The sequence below is a fragment of the Entelurus aequoreus genome, linkage group LG26, assembly GCF_033978785.1.
Source record: "Entelurus aequoreus isolate RoL-2023_Sb linkage group LG26, RoL_Eaeq_v1.1, whole genome shotgun sequence".
Taxonomy (NCBI): domain Eukaryota; kingdom Metazoa; phylum Chordata; class Actinopteri; order Syngnathiformes; family Syngnathidae; genus Entelurus; species Entelurus aequoreus.
In genome coordinates, this window is record NC_084756.1 from 20,884,232 (window position 1) to 20,901,731 (window position 17,500).

At 31.5% G+C, this 17,500-nt stretch overlaps 1 protein-coding gene across 6 annotated transcripts in view; it reads right to left on the reverse strand.

Moving 5' to 3' along the window:
- pax7a (paired box 7a) overlaps nt 1-17,500 on the reverse strand; it is a 317,190-nt gene that overhangs the window by 161,194 nt on the left and 138,496 nt on the right. For 3 of the 6 annotated variants that reach the window (XM_062037927.1, XM_062037929.1, XM_062037925.1), the window contains 4 exons: nt 6,025-6,705; nt 4,958-5,193; nt 976-1,120; nt 591-719 (listed from right to left, as the gene is read on the reverse strand). In XM_062037927.1, coding sequence (XP_061893911.1) covers nt 591-719; nt 976-1,120; nt 4,958-5,193; nt 6,025-6,109 — 595 coding nt within the window. In that variant the 5' untranslated portion in view covers nt 6,110-6,705. Of the gene's footprint in view, nt 1-590; nt 720-975; nt 1,121-4,957; nt 5,194-6,024; nt 6,715-17,500 lie in introns of all 6 variants that reach the window. The other 3 variants (XM_062037930.1, XM_062037928.1, XM_062037926.1) reach the window with 2 other exon arrangements.

The following is a 17,500-nucleotide window of genomic DNA, read 5'->3' on the forward strand; positions in this document are numbered from 1 at the left end:
CTATGTGTTACTATGTATTTTGTTAATAATATTTTAAATTGTAAGCACATTATCTGTCTGCCCTGTTAGCTGGGGTCTTACCGGCGTCCATCTCCAGTCCAGTTAAATTTGAGAGACATTTAAAAAATCTGACAATATTAATTTGAATAAATTATAGTGGATAACAACATATATATGACCTAATAACAGCTGCTTTTGACTGAAATTAGAGGAGCGTCGATTCCCACTTTAAAGAGACAAGCGGGGAGAATGTCACCGCTGTGTGGAGGGTCAGCGGTCGTTTAAAGGGTCCTCACTAACCGAGCTGATGAATGGCTAAGCATGAATGAATGAGGCAACACAAATTAATTTTCTGCAGCTAAATACCTTCTGCCAAGGCGCTCATAAATAATGGAGTGAACGCTGGGCCGGGGTGTAAAATAAAAGAGGAGTAATGTGTCCAAATATCCCAAGGGAAAGCCTCAAAAGGAAGGAAGCGTGTTTTAAATGTTTGGAAGTATTGCCATGGCCGGCCTGCATTAACACTGAGGTGGGTGACATGCAAATAGAAGGCATCGACATTAAAAAAAGGGCCAATTCTGTTAACTTACATTTATCACCGAGGATGCCATCGATGCTATGCTTTGTTTTCTTTTCTCCGTCTTCATCCTTCTTATCACAGTCATCCTCGTCATCTTTTTTGCCAAATCGGGCCCTCAAAACGCGGCTGATGGAGCTCACTAATGGCAACAAAAAGGTAAATGGGTGGTTAGCCCCTAAAAAAACAACAACCCCAGAACACAACCAAATAAATCATCCTTTCAGACACTGCATACAAGTAGTCAAATCATATGTTTTCTAATATTTACATTTCAACACCTGCATGATGCAACCTTCCCAACACACACACCTTTTTTTCTTTTTTTTTTTTTTAATTATAAGTGATGCTTGATGTTGGCTCCTATAATAAAGTTTAAAAAAAAAAAAGTAGCTTACCAGATGAAGCCTCACCTGAAGGAACCGTGCTTCTGTCGCACACGCCGTCCTTCAGCAGCTTATCCCGGATCTCCCAGCTGAACATTCCCGGGTTCTCCCGCTTGTACTCCTCGATCCTCTTCTCCACGTCAGGAGTGGCCACCTGCTGTAAATTGGAAGTAATGGGGGGAGGGGGGCGGGGGGGCAAGGAAAAAAAAAGGGGTATAAGAAGATGATTTAATTTGAATTAATATGCAATTTATTGATTTTCATATTGGGTCAAAATGGAAAACTATTTCAGTCCAATTGATAGTAGTCAAACAAATATATGTTGGTTTTTTTCATATATTTTGACTAAACATTTTATTTCATACCACAAGTAGTACCATTAAAAAACATCTATATATTTTTGTATTATTCATATCATTATTATAATAAAATAAAATTATAACAAAGACCATAAAATCTTACTTTAAAATCTTCATACAATTGTTTTTATATGTTTTGTTGTTATTATCACTATTGTAGTATATACTAGTGTAAAACTTAACCCCAATGAGTATTATTTTGTAAAAAGTAATTAAGTTTGACATCAATTAGGCTGATCAGGACACAAATTTAATATAATGTAATATTTTTTATTTTTTAATTTTTTTACTTGAATTGCGTCTTCTAGTTAAAAACAGGAGTATACTCAAAATTGTGACTCTTGACTATATGCCAATTAATAGTATATATATATATATATATATATATATATATATATATATATATATATATATATATATATATATATATATATATATATATATATATATATATATATATATATATATATACACACATATATTAATAAACATATATACATGCATAGCTGGACGAAGTGGCTGGGGAGAGGGAAGTCTGGGCTTCCCTGCTTAAGCTGCTGCCCCCGCGACCCGACCTCGGATAAGCGGAAGAAGATGGATGGACATGCATACATACATATATACACACATTAATAAACACATACATATATACATACATACGTACACACACATACATGCATACATAGATACACACACACATATATATTTTCTATTTCTCATGAGAATATGTCCACAACTGAGTCTGGAAATAATTATAGCATGTTAATGTTTAGTGCTGAATTTGTTATTACAGTTATAATAAATATAATATGAGAGAGACAGGAGGTCCTAATATTGTGACAGGTATTCATGATTCTCTTGATTTTGAAAAAATATGTACATACATGCATACATGCTACAAAAGGAACCAATACAACAATTGTAATAGCAATAGCATTGTTATTAATTTGGTGTGTGTGTATGTGTGTGTCTTTAATATTGTGACCGTGAACTACACAGTATGTATTAATAACAAATACAAACTTAAATCTATAGTGCAGCACAAATGAAAACAACAAAAGTATATCCCCAATGTTACCGATTAATGTGACCGATGAAGGATTAACGTGATTATGAAAAATGATATGCTGTGCATGCTATAAGAAACTGATACAGCATTGTAATTAGTTGTTCTTTTTATGTGTGTCCATGCAGTATTTTGACCAGTTGATGTATAGAATAATAATATGAAAAATTCAATGTACTAAAAATGATAAACAATACATTTATATGTTTGACGGTGCAGGGGTACCTAATATTTTGATAGGTCAATGATTAACCAGATTATGAAAACAATAAGTGCACACTAAAACGCACTGATACTATTTTATTATATTTTTAATTTATTTTTGTGTGTGTGTGTGTCGGTGCAGATGTTCTTAATTTTGTCACCATTGACTGGATTCCTATTAATATTGACATATATATGCAAATAAAAATGTACAGCACAAATGAAGTCAATGAAATTATATAATTAACGTTTAATATCCAATATGTTATTAATATTAAAGCGAATGATCGACCAGATTAAAAATATATATTGTGCATGTTACAAAAGAAACCGATGCAAATATTAGCAGTGTGATTATTAATTTGTGTGCGAGAGCAGTTGTACCTAATATATTGACCAGTCGATGTATATATGCCAATCAATATGATTATGATCAATTATTAAAAACAACGCTTTCTTTTAGTGTTATATGCAAGGGATCAACGTTGATATAAATATTAATACAACAAAACCATATCAACTGAACGTAATATAATATACACTGTATAATTGACCATGTGTAGGGGTACCTAATATTTTGACCAGTGTAAAATCAATATGACTATGATCCATCACAAAACACAAGATTATGATGCTATAAGAAAGGAATCAATGTTGTAATAAAAAATATAATTAAACAATATTAAATGAACTGAATATGATATACAATATGTATATTTGACTTTATGTGCACAGTGCAGGGGTCCCCAATATTTTGACCAATGCACGTCAATCAATATGATTATGATCAATTATTTAAAAAAAAACAAAAAACACTTTATTTTAGTGTTATACAAAAGGGATTAACATTGAAATAAATATTAATACAACAAAGCCATATTGCATGAACCTAATGTGATATCCACTAAGTATAACCCATTTATCATAATTATTTGACCATGTGGAGGTGTACCTAATATTTTGACCAGTGTAAAATCAATATGACCAAGATCCAAGATTATGACGCTAAACAAAAATAATCAATGTTGTAATAAATGCTATAACAATAAAACAATATTAAATGAACTGAATTTGATATACAATATGTATATTTGACTAAATGTGCAGGGGTACCTAATATTTTAGCCCAATGTATGTCAATCAATATGATTATGAACAATTATTTTAAAAAAAACACTTTATTTTAGTGTTATACGAAATGAATCAGTGTTGAAATACATAATACAACAAAACAATTTTAAATGAACTTAATATGATGTATGTATATTTGACCATGTGGAGGGGTTCCTGATATTTGGACCAATGTAAAATCAATATGACTAAGATCCATTATAAAACACACAATTTTTGATGCCATACGAAAGGAATCAATGCTGTAATAAATATAATAAAACAATATTAAATGAACTGAATATGATATACAATATATTTGACTATATGTGCAGGGGTAACTAATATTTTGACCAGTGCAAAAATCAATATGACTAAGATCCATTATAAAACACAAGGTTTTGATGCTATATGAAAGGAATCAATGTTGTAATAATACAAAAATAAAACAATATTAAATGAACTGAATTTGATAAACAATATGTACATATGACTATATGTGCAGGGGTACCTAATATTTTGACCAATGCATGTCAATCAAAATGATTATGATCAATTATTTAAAAAAAACCTGTAGTGTTATACGAAAGGAACCAACATTGAAATAAATAATACAACAAAACCCATCCATCCATTTTCTAACCATTTTAAATGAACTTAATATGATATACTTGTGGAGGGGTACCTAATATTTTGACCAGTGTCAAATCAATTTGCATTATAAAACACATAATTATGATGCTATACGAAATGAATCAATGTTGTAATAAACAATATAAAAATAAAACACTATTAAATGAACTGAATATGATATACAATATATTTATTTGACTATATGTGCAGGGGTACCTAATATTGTGACCAGTGTAAAATCAATATCCATTATAAAACACAATTATGATATTATATGAAATGAATCAATGTCGTAACAAACAATGTATTAATAAAACAATATTAAAATAACTGAATATGATATACAATATGTATATTTGACTAAATGTGCAGGGGTACCTAATATTTTGACCAATGTATGTCAATCAATATGATTATGATCAATTATATAAACACATACTCATGATGCTATAAGGAATCAAATTACATATAAGTTGTAAAAAAATATAAATATCACCATAAAAAAACAGGTTAATGATGATTATTATTACATTATGATTTTTGGACAAGCGGTAGAAAATGGATGGATTTCTGTCTGACCGTGTCCAAGTGAGTATTTAGGGCCCCGCGCCCTCGCACTCACCCTGGGCTTGCTGCCTCCGATGGCCCCGGGGCGGATGGACCCGGTCTCCTGGTATCGGCACAGGATCTTGGACACGCAGCCGTGGGAGACGCGCAGTTGGCGGGAGATGACGCAGGGCCTGATGCCGTGGTGCGCCATCTCCACGATCTTGTGGCGGATGTGGTTGGGCAGGGGCCTCCCGTTGATGAACACGCCGCCCAGCTGGTTGACGCGACCCTGGCCCAGAGGGGTGGACACTATGGGAGGACAACACATAATATTAACCTTTTTTTTTATTTGCACATTTAAAAACAAAAAACAAAAAAAAAAAAAAAAAATCAGGATGCACTCCACGCAGCCAATTTCACGCTGGAGAGCCACTAAAAGATTCCCACCACCTTGATTATTCCTAGTCATGCTGTCCAAATATTGATGTGATCCTTTTCTCTTGTGGCTTATTTGCCATTTGCGGCGGCGCCCACTCCAACAAATCCACGCAGCTCTGCCAACTTGCAAAGCAAAAGACGTCTCATTTTTTTTTCTCCTTTATTTTTTTTTAAGGCGCATTTCACTTCAAGCCACTTGAGCACGCACTGGATCCTAATGGGAAAACGGTTGCCATAAATGCATGCAAATAAGAAAGTGGTACCCCACTCCATCCCCTCTCCTCCTCCTCCTCATCCTCATCCTCCCACGGCCGTGTGCTCAGACACCTCAAGTACGCGTGGAGAGTTCTCGCCGAATTAACAATTAGATTGCCTCTTTTGTGGGCTCGTTCACTGTCAAAGTTGGGGTAAAATAATACATAATATTGTGTAAAAGGGACAAGCGGTAGAAAATTGGATGGATGGTGTATTAATGTTGCTTATATAGTGCGTATTGTCATTTTAAATGGTGCAAAAAAATACAAAGTCAGGAAAAAAGTGGAAAATATTTTAGTGTTAAATTATTTAACGTATTAAATATTAAAATATTAAATATTTATGACATTTTTTAAAATTATTATTACAAATGTTTGCACACATTTTTTTTTTCAAGAATAATAAGAAAATAAAAATAATGCGTGACCTCCATGCATTGTGTCTCACCTTCTAGAGGGAAGCCGGTCCGTGGGTAGTTCTGGCCCGGCGTGGGGCGCACCATCCGAGGCACTGTTCCGGGCAAAGTAGCCATCCTTGCAGCTGGGTTAGCACCACCACCGCTGCACCAGTCTAAGCCGCAGCTGCTGTTGCTCTCACAAAGTCCAAAATGAAACAGGAGTAGGGGTGAACAAAAAAAAAAAAAAAATGTTCTAAAAAGGAGGGAAAAAAATGCAGCGAAATTCCAATCCCAGGTGGAGAAAAATATATAATTCTCATGAGAGAGGAAAAGGATGTGTGGAGTGATGCTCTTCCTAAAATGTCCTTTTTGTAAGAATTAAGTGTAGAATTATTATATATATTTTTTAAATGAGGTGCTTAAAAGTCTGGAGTTGGGCACAAAAGCGCAGATACTATTTCCCCCCTTGGTGCATTTGAGTGGAATGTCTGCTGGCTGCGTGGAAGTAGTTGAAGAGGGCAACTTTGGCGTGCACGTCGTGGGAGGAGACAGTCCAGCTCTCCCATAGGCTCCCTCGGCCTTCTTCTTTTAGGGATGAAAGGGAGTGGGCTTAGCCTGCAGCCTGAGTGGCCAATCAGGGAGCTGCTTTGCACTTTTTAATACTCTGCTGCTGCTGCTGCTGCACCCTTCTTCCACCACCACCATCATCATCATCATCATCCTCCTCCATCCTAAAGACCCTCATGCAAGAAGCAAATGTGTTACATCAAAACGTTAGTCTTTCATGCACTCAAACCTGCAGAATTTACCTTGTAAATCTACAATTCTCCTAACAAATGCATTCATTTGTAACACATCTTAAAAAAAATACAAAATATTGATGACACAATTGAGTCAGATTTATGTATTCTAATACAGGTATAGAGTCATAGAAGATTTCTGGAAATAGTTGCATAGTTACCTTGTAAATATAATAAATGCATTCATTTCTAAAACATCTTTTAAAAAATTACCCATAAATGTCAAAATGTTGATACAATTGAGTCAGATTTATGTATTCTAATACAGGTCTAGAGTCATAGGTTTCTGGAAATAGTTGCACATTTACCTTGTAAATATAAAATTATCATAATAAATGCATTAATCTCTAAAACATCTGAAAAAAACAACTCCCATAAATATGAAAATATTGATGATACAACTGAGTCAGATTTATTTATTCAAATACAAGTCCAGAGTCATTGAAGGTTTCTGGAAATAGTTGCATATTTATCTTGTAAATCTACAATTCTCCTAATAAATGCATTCATTTCTAAAACATCTTTTTTTTTTAAAATACCCATAAATGTCCAAATATTGATGATACAATTGAGTCAGATTTATGTATTCTAATACAGGTCTAGAGTCATAGAAGGTTTCTGTAAATAGTTGCATATTCATCTTGTAAATCTACAATTCTCCTAATAAATGCGTTCATTTCTAAAACATCTTGAAAAAAAAATACCCATAAATGTCGAAATATTGATGATACAATTGAGTCAGATTTATGTATTCTAATACAGGTCTAGAGTCACAGAAGGTTTCTGGAAATAGTTGTATAGTACAATTCTCCTAATACATGCATTCATTTCTAAAACATCTTTTTTTTAAAATACCCATAAATGTCAAAATGTTGATGATACAATTGAGTCAGATTTATGTATTCTAATACAGGTCTAGAGTCATAGGTTTGTGGAAATAGTTGCACATTTACCTTGTAAATATAAAATTATCATAATAAATGCATTCATCTCTAAAACATATTGAAAAAAAAACTTCCCATAAATATCAAAATATTGATGATACAACTGAGTCAGATTTATTTATTCGAATACAAGTCCAGAGTCATTGAAGGTTTCTGGAAATAGTTGCATATTTATCTTGTAAATCTACATTTCTCCTAATAAATGCGTTCATTTCTAAAACATCTTGAAAAAAATACCCATAAATGTCAAAATATTGATGATACAATTGAGTCAGATTTATGTATTCTAATACAGGTCTAGAGTCACAGAAGGTTTCTGGAAATAGTTGCATAGTTACCTTGTAAATCTACAATTCTCCTAATACATGCATTCATTTCTAAAACATCTTTTAAAAAAAAAAAACATAAATGTCAAAATGTTGATGATACAATTGAGTCAGATTTATGTATTCTAATACAGGTCTAGAGTCATAGGTTTCTGGAAATAGTTGCACATTTACCTTGTAAATATAAAATTATCATAATAAATGCATTCATCTCTAAAACATCTAAAAAAAAACTTCCCATAAATATCAAAATATTGATGATACAACTGAGTCAGATTTATTTATTCGAATACAAGTCCAGAGTCATTGAAGGTTTCTGGAAATAGTTGCATATTTATCTTGTAAATCTACAATTCTCCTAATAAATGCGTTCATTTCTAAAACATCTTGAAAAAAATACCCATAAATGTCAAAATATTGATGATACAATTGAGTCAGATTTATGTATTCTAATACAGGTCTAGAGTCACAGAAGGTTTCTGGAAATAGTTGCATAGTTACCTTGTAAATCTACAATTCTCCTAATACATGCATTCATTTCTAAAACATCTTTTTTTAAAAATACCCATAAATGTCAAAATGTTGATGATACAATTGAGTCAGATTTATGTATTCTAATACAGGTCTAGAGTCATAGGTTTCTGGAAATAGTTGCACATTTACCTTGTAAATATAAAATCATCATAATAAATGCATTCATCTCTAAAACATCTTAAAAAAACAACTCCCATAAATATGAAAATATTGATGATACAACTGAGTCAGATTTATTTATTCGAATACAAGTCCAGAGTCATTGAAGGTTTCTGGAAATAGTTGCATATTTATCTTGTAAATCTACAATTCTCCTAATAAATGCATTCATTTCTAAAACATCTTTTTTTTTTAAAATACCCATAAATGTCCAAATATTGATGATACAATTGAGTCAGATTTATGTATTCTAATACAGGTCTAGAGTCATAGAAGGTTTCTGGAAATAGTTGCATATTCATCTTGTAAATCTACAATTCTCCTAATAAATGCGTTCATTTCTAAAACATCTTGAAAAAAAAATACCCATAAATGTTGAAATATTGATGATACAATTGAGTCAGATTTATGTATTCTAATACAGGTCTAGAGTCACAGAAGGTTTCTGGAAATAGTTGTATAGTACAATTATCCTAATACATGCATTCATTTCTAAAACGTCTTTTAAAAAAATACCCATTAATGTCAAAATGTTGATGATACAATTGAGTCAGATTTATGTATTCTAATACAGGTCTAGAGTCAAAGGTTTCTGGAAATAGTTGCACATTTACCTTGTAAATATAAAATGATCATAATAAATGCATTCATTTCTAAAACATCTTAAAAAAAAACGACTCCCATAAATATCAGAATATTGATGATACAACTGAGTCAGATTTATTTATTTGAATATAAGTCCAGAGTCATTGAAGGTTTCTGGAAATAGTTGCATATTTATCTTGTAAATCTACAATTCTCCTAATAAATGCATTCATTTCTAAAACATCTTTTTTTTTTAAATACCCATAAATGTCCAAATATTGATGATACAATTGAGTCAGATTTATGTATTCTAATACAGGTCTAGGGTCATAGAAGGTTTCTGGAAATAGTTGCATATTCATCTTGTAAATCTACAATTCTCCTAATAAATGCGTTCATTTCTAAAACATCTTGAAAAAAAAATACCCATAAATGTCAAAATATTGATGATACAATTGAGTCAGATTTATGTATTCTAATACAGGTCTAGAGTCACAGAAGGTTTCTGGAAATAGTTGCATAGTTACTTTGTAAAGCTACAATTCTCCTAATACAGGCATTCATTTCTAAAACATCTTTTAAAAAAAATACCCATAAGTGTCAAAATGTTGATGATACAATTGAGTCAGATTTATGTATTCTAATACAGGTCTAGAGTCATAGGTTTCTGGAAATAGTTGCACATTTACCTTGTAAATATAAAATTATCATAATAAATGCATTCATCTCTAAAACATCTTAAAAAAAAACTTCCCATAAATATCAAAATATTGATGATACAACTGAGTCAGATTTATTTATTCGAATACAAGTCCAGAGTCATTGAAGGTTTCTGGAAATAGTTGCATATTTATCTTGTAAACCTACAATTCTCCTAATAAATACGTTCATTTCTAAAACATCTTGAAAAAAATACCCATAAATGTCAAAATATTGATGATACAATTGAGTCAGATTTATGTATTCTAATACAGGTCTAGAGTCACAGAAGGTTTCTGGAAATAGTTGCATAGTTACCTTGTAAATCTACAATTCTCCTAATACATGCATTCATTTCTAAAACATCTTTTAAAAAAATACCCATAAATGTCAAAATGATGATACAATTGAGTCAGATTTATGTATTCTAATACAGGTCTAGAGTCATAGGTTTCTGGAACTAGTTGCACATTTACCTTGTAAATATAAAATTATCATAATAAATGCGTTCATTTCTAAAACATCTTAAAAAAAACAACTCCCATAAATATCAAAAATATTGATGATACAACTGAGTCAGATTTATTTATTTGAATACAAGTCCAGAGTCATTGAAGGTTTCTGGAAATAGTTGCATATTTATCTTGTAAATCTACAATTCTCCTAATAAATGCGTTCATTTCTAAAACATCTTGAAAAAAATACCCATAAATGTCAAAATATTGATGATACAATTGAGTCAGATTTATGTATTCTAATACAGGTCTAGAGTCACAGAAGGTTTTTGGAAATAGTTGTATAGTTACCTTGTAAAGCTACAAATATCCTAATACATGCATTCATTTCTAAAACATCTTTTAAAAAAAATACCCAAAAATGTCAAAATGTTGATGATACAATTGAGTCAGATTTATGTATTCTAATACAGGTCTAGAGTCATAGGTTTCTGGAAATAGTTGCACATTTACCTTGTAAATATAAAATTATCATAATAAATGCATTCATTTCTAAAACATCTTAAAAAAAAACAACTCCCATAAATATCAAAATATTGATGATACAGCTGAGTCAGATTTATTTATTCGAATATACGTCCAGAGTCATTGAAGGTTTCTGGAAATAGTTGCATATTTATTTTGTAAATCTACAATTCTCCTAATAAATGCGTTCATTTCTAAAACATCTTGAAAAAAATACCCATAAATGTCAAAATATCGATGATACAATTGAGTCAGATTTATGTATTCTAATACAGGTCTAGAGTCACAGAAGGTTTCTGGAAATAGTTGTATAGTTACCTTGTAAAGCTACAATTCTCCCAATACATGCATTCATTTCTAAAACATCTTTTTAAAAAATACCCATAAATGTCAAAATGTTGATGATACAATTGAGTCAGATTTATGTATTCTAAAACAGGTCTAGAGTCAAAGGTTTCTGGAAATAGTTGCACATTTACCTTGTAAATATAAAATTATCATAATAAATGCGTTCATTTCTAAAACCTCTTAAAAAAAACAACTCCCATAAATATCAAAATATTGATGATACAACTGAGTCAGATTTATTTATTCGAATACAAGTCCAGAGTCATTGAAGGTTTCTGGAAATAGTTGCATATTTATCTTGTAAATCTACAATTCTCCTAATAAATGCGTTCATTTCTAAAACATCTTGAAAAAAATACCCATAAATGTCAAAATATTGATGATACAATTGAGTCAGATTTCTGTATTCTAATACAGGTCTAGAGTCACAGAAGGTTTCTGGAAATATTTGCATAGTTACCTTGTAAATCTACAATTCTCCTAATACATGCATTCATTTCTAAAACATCTTTTTAAAAAAATACCCATAAATGTCAAAATGTTGATACAATTGAGTCGGATTTATGTATTCTAATACAGGTCTAGAGTCATAGGTTTCTGGAAATAGTTGCACATTTACCTTGTAAATATAAAATTATCATAATAAATGCATTCATCTCTAAAACATCTTAAAAAAAAACCTCCCATAAATATGAAAATATTGATGATACAACTGAGTCAGATTTATTTATTCGAATACAAGTCCAGAGTCATTGAAGGTTTCTGGAAATAGTTGCATATTTATCTTGTAAATCTACAATTCTCCTAATAAATGCATTCATTTCTAAAACATCTTTTTTTTTAAAATACCCATAAATGTCCAAATATTGATGATACAATTGAGTCAGATTTATGTATTCTAATACAGGTCTAGAGTCATAGAAGGTTTCTGGAAATAGTTGCATATTCATCTTGTAAATCTACAATTCTCCTAATAAATGCTTTCATTTCTAAAACATCTTGAAAAAAAAATACCCATAAATGTCGAAATATTGATGATACAATTGAGTCAGATTTATGTATTCTAATACAGGTCTAGAGTCACAGAAGGTTTCTGGAAATAGTTGTATAGTTACCTTGTAAAGCTACAATTCTCCTAATACATGCATTCATTTCTAAAACATCTTTTAAAAAAAATACCCATAAATGTCAAAATGTTGATACAATTGAGTCAGATTTATGTATTATAATACAGGTCTAGAGTCATAGGTTTCTGGAAATAGTTGCACATTTACCTTGTAAATATAAAATTATCATAATAAATGCATTCATCTCTAAAACATCTTAAAAAAAAACTCCCATAAATATCAAAATATTGATGATACAACTGAGTCAGATTTATTTATTCGAATACAAGTCCAGAGTCATTGAAGGTTTCTGGAAATAGTTGCATATTTATTTTGTAAATCTACAATTCTCCTAATAAATGCGTTCATTTCTAAAACATCTTGAAAAAATACCCATAAATGTCAAAATATTGATGATACAATTGAGTCAGATTTATGTATTCTAATACAGGTCTAGAGTCACAGAAGGTTTCTGGAAATAGTTGCATAGTTACCTTGTAAATCTACAATTCTCCTAATACATGCATTCATTTCTAAAACATCTTTTAAAAAAATACCCATAAATGTCAAAATGTTGATGATACAATTGAGTCAGATTTATGTATTCTAATACAGGTCTAGAGTCATAGGTTTCTGGAAATAGTTGCACATTAACCTTGTAAATATAAAATTATCATAATAAATGCATTCATCTCTAAAACATCTTAAAAAAAACCTCCCATAAATATCAAAATATTGATGATACAACTGAGTCAGATTTATTTATTCGAATACAAGTCCAGAGTCATTGAAGGTTTCTGGAAATAGTTGCATATTTATCTTGTAAATCTACAATTCTCCTAATAAATGCGTTCATTTTTAAAACATCTTGAAAAAAATACCCATAAATGTCAAAATATCGATGATACAATTGAGTCAGATTTATGTATTCTAATACAGGTCTAGAGTCACAGAAGGTTTCTGGAAATAGTTGTATAGTTACCTTGTAAAGCTACAATTCTCCCAATACATGCATTCATTTCTAAAACATCTTTTAAAAAAGTACACATAAATGTCAAAATGTTGATGATACAATTGAGTCAGATTTATGTATTCTAATACAGGTCTAGAGTCAAAGGTTTCTGGAAATAGTTGCACATTTACCTTGTAAATATAAAATTATCATAATAAGTGCGTTCATTTCTAAAACATCTTAAAAAAAACAACTTCCATAAATATCAAAATATTGATGATACAACTGAGTCAGATTTATTTATTCGAATACAATTCCAGAGTCATTGAAGGTTTCTGGAAATAGTTGCATATTTATCTTGTAAATCTACAATTCTCCTAATAAATGCGTTCATTTCTAAAACATCTTGAAAAAAATACCCATAAATGTCAAAATATTGATGATACAATTGAGTCAGATTTATGTATTCTAATACAGGTCTAGAGTCACAGAAGGTTTCTGGAAATAGTTGTATAGTTATCTTGTAAAGCTACAAATATCCTAATACATGCATTCATTTCTAAAACATCTTTTAAAAAAAATACCCAAAAATGTCAAAATGTTGATGATACAATTGAGTCAGATTTATGTATTCTAATACAGGTCTAGAGTCATAGGTTTCTGGAAATAGTTGCACATTTACCTTGTAAATATAAAATTATCATAATAAATGCATTCATTTCTAAAACATCTTAAAAAAAAAACAACTCCCATAAATATCAAAATATTGATGATAAAGCTGAGTCAGATTTATTTATTCGAATATACGTCCAGAGTCATTGAAGGTTTCTGGAAATAGTTGCATATTTATCTTGTAAATCTACAATTCTCCTAATAAATGCATTCATTTCTAAAACTTTTTTTTTAAAAATACCCATAAATGTCCAAATATTGATGATACAATTGAGTCAGATTTATGTATTCTAATACAGGTCTAGAGTCACAGAAGGTTTCTGGAAATAGTTGCATAGTTACCTTGTAAATCTACAATTCTCCTAATACATGCATTCATTTCTAAAACATCTTTTAAAAAAATACCCATAAATGTCAAAATGTTGATGATACAATTGAGTCAGATTTATGTATTCTAATACAGGTCTAGAGTCATAGGTTTCTGGAAATAGTTGCACATTTACCTTGTAAATATAAAATTATCATAATAAATGCATTCATTTCTAAAACATCTTAAAAAAAAACAACTCCCATAAATATCAAAATATTGATGATACAGCTGAGTCAGATTTATTTATTCGAATATACGTCCAGAGTCATTGAAGGTTTCTGGAAATAGTTGCATATTTATCTTGTAAATCTACAATTCTCCTAATAAATGCATTCATTTCTAAAACTTTTTTTTTTAAAATACCCATAAATGTCCAAATATTGATGATACAATTGAGTCAGATTTATGTATTCTAATACAGGTCTAGAGTCATAGAAGGTTTCTGGAAATACTTGCATATTTACCTTGTAAATCTACAATTCTCCTAATACATGCATTCATTTCTAAAACATATTTAAAAAAAATACCCATAAATGTCAAAATATTGATGATACAATTGAGTCAGATTTACGTATTCTAATACAGGTCTTGAGTCATAGAAGGTTTCTGGAAATAGTTGCATATTTACCTTTTAAATTTACAATTCTCCTAATACATGCATTAATTTCTAAAACATATTTTTAAAAATACCCATAAATGTCAAAATGTTGATATACAATCAAGTCAGATTTATGTATTCTAATACAGGTCTAGAGTCATAGAAGGTTTCTGGAAATAGTTGCATAATAGAAAATAGATGTTTTGTAATACACATGTAATCATAAATGCAAACATATTTTTACTCATCTTATGTTAAATATACATAAAATAAAAAAGGTATAGTAAAAGTGCCAAAAGAAAAAAATAGATCCCAGAATTATCTTTCTCAGTATTCTCAAACTGTGGTACGGGTACCTCCAGCTCTTTAGCGCCGCCCTAGTGGCTCCATGGACCTCTTTCAGAGATGTGCGAAAATGGAAAAAAGATGAATAAAAAATATATATTTTCGGTAGGAAGACAAACATGACACAAACCTTCCTAATTGTTAGACATCCCAGAGTTATATTAAACATGCTTCACTGATGAGAGGATTTGGCAAGCACCGTTTTGTCCTACTAATTTCAGCGATCCTTGAACTCATCTTAGTTTGTTTGTTCAAACTTTCTCCAATGCTGCCACAGAAAGACATGTTCTATGCCACTCCTTTGTCTCATTGTGTCCACCAAACATTTTACGCTGCGCACAATGGTACGCTTTGTTGATTTTATTGATTTGCTGGAGTGCTTATCAGGCATATTTGGTCAATCCATGACTGCAAGCTAACATGCTATTTAGGCTAGTTGTCATCATTATGCCTTGTTTGTAGGTATATCTGAGCTCATTTAATTTCCTTTACTTATGTCCTCTGTATTTAATTGATATTTGCATGTCTCATGACACATTATCTGTATGTAACATTGGCTGCATTTCTCATAGTTGTTTCTGTGCCATGTTGTTCCAGACCACAGCAAAAGTTACCCAGCTTGCAAAGATTGTAATAAATCCATTAGAAGACGACAGCCTGCCGTTTCCTTAAACTTGGGCACACACATCTATACCTTTGGCCATTAAAAGCCAGTCATTTCTAGAAGTTATCTCATCCTGTGAGAAGCCTCCGTTTTACTAATAATTTCCAATGTTGCAAAAATGCTTAGAATAAAAATTAAAATACAAAATTTCTGTCAACGAAGATTTGCGCCAGTCTGCGACACAGTCATTTTGATAGTAGGCTAATATAGCTAATATACACACTTACATCATGTGTTGCCTTCATTATAACACTTATATATAAGACTTTACATTTTTTGCGGCAACATTTTGGGTTGCCGACCCCCCCCCCCCCATTCAAACATTTTCTACCGCTTGTCCCTCTCAGGGTCGCGGGGGCGCTGGAGCCTATCCCAGCTGCACTCGGGTTGAAACGCGGGGTAAACCCTGGACAAGTCGCCACCTCATCGCAGGGCCGAATGCTGCAATACATGCTGAACAAAACCTCTGCCTTGTTTTTAATGAATACTTAGGCCTGCTACAGTACCGTATTTTAATGTTGCTCATAATGGCGGTACTTGGACAGCTGATTTTTCTGGTGTGGTACTTTGCGAAAATAGTTTGAGGACCACTGATCCATCCAATTAATCCATAATCAACTGATTAGTGCATTGATTCATTACGTTTTTTTATCACTTCATAGTAAACCACGCGGCTATTGACAGGTTATAATAATAATAATAATAATATTAGATTTTATTTGTAAAAAGCACTTTACATTGAGTAAACAACCTCAAAGTGCTAGAGTGTATTAAAAAAAATAAAAAAAATAAAATAAAGATAATACAAAATTTAAAAAAATAAAAACTAGAACAGCCAAATAGCTAAAACTAGTATGCATATATCTAAAAAAAAAAAAAAGGCTTTTTTTTTTTAAAAGAAGGGGTTTTAAGCCTTTTTTAAAAACATCCACAGTCTGTGGTGCCCTCAGGTGGTCAGGGAGAGCGTTCCACCGACTGGGAGCGGCAGAGCAGAAAGCCCGGTCTCCCATTGTTCATAGCTTTGTCCTCGGAGGTTGGAGGAGGTTAGCCTGTCCGGAGCGGAGGTGTCGTGTGGAGGATTTGGGGGTGAGTAGTTCTTTGAGGTAGAGGGGGGCATTTCCATGGAGGCACTGGTAGGTTAAATTTTGGAGCGTAAACATGTTTGGAAATTTTACAATGGGGCCTATGGAGGCTGCTCTACTCTGCCTATAAAGCCCTTAAAACACATCCAAATGCCTCCATTAAGTTTTATTTACATGCAGTAAGTGTATATGTAATGAAGTAACATTTATAATAACATTTAATATTGACGTATTTTGATCATTTTAAGCAAGAATTTCAAAAAACGCATCACGTTTGCTTCCCCCCCCCCCACTACATCACTGATTAAGACTCACTGAAGACTTCATGGTAATGAAACATCACTTACTGTACAAGGTCTGCT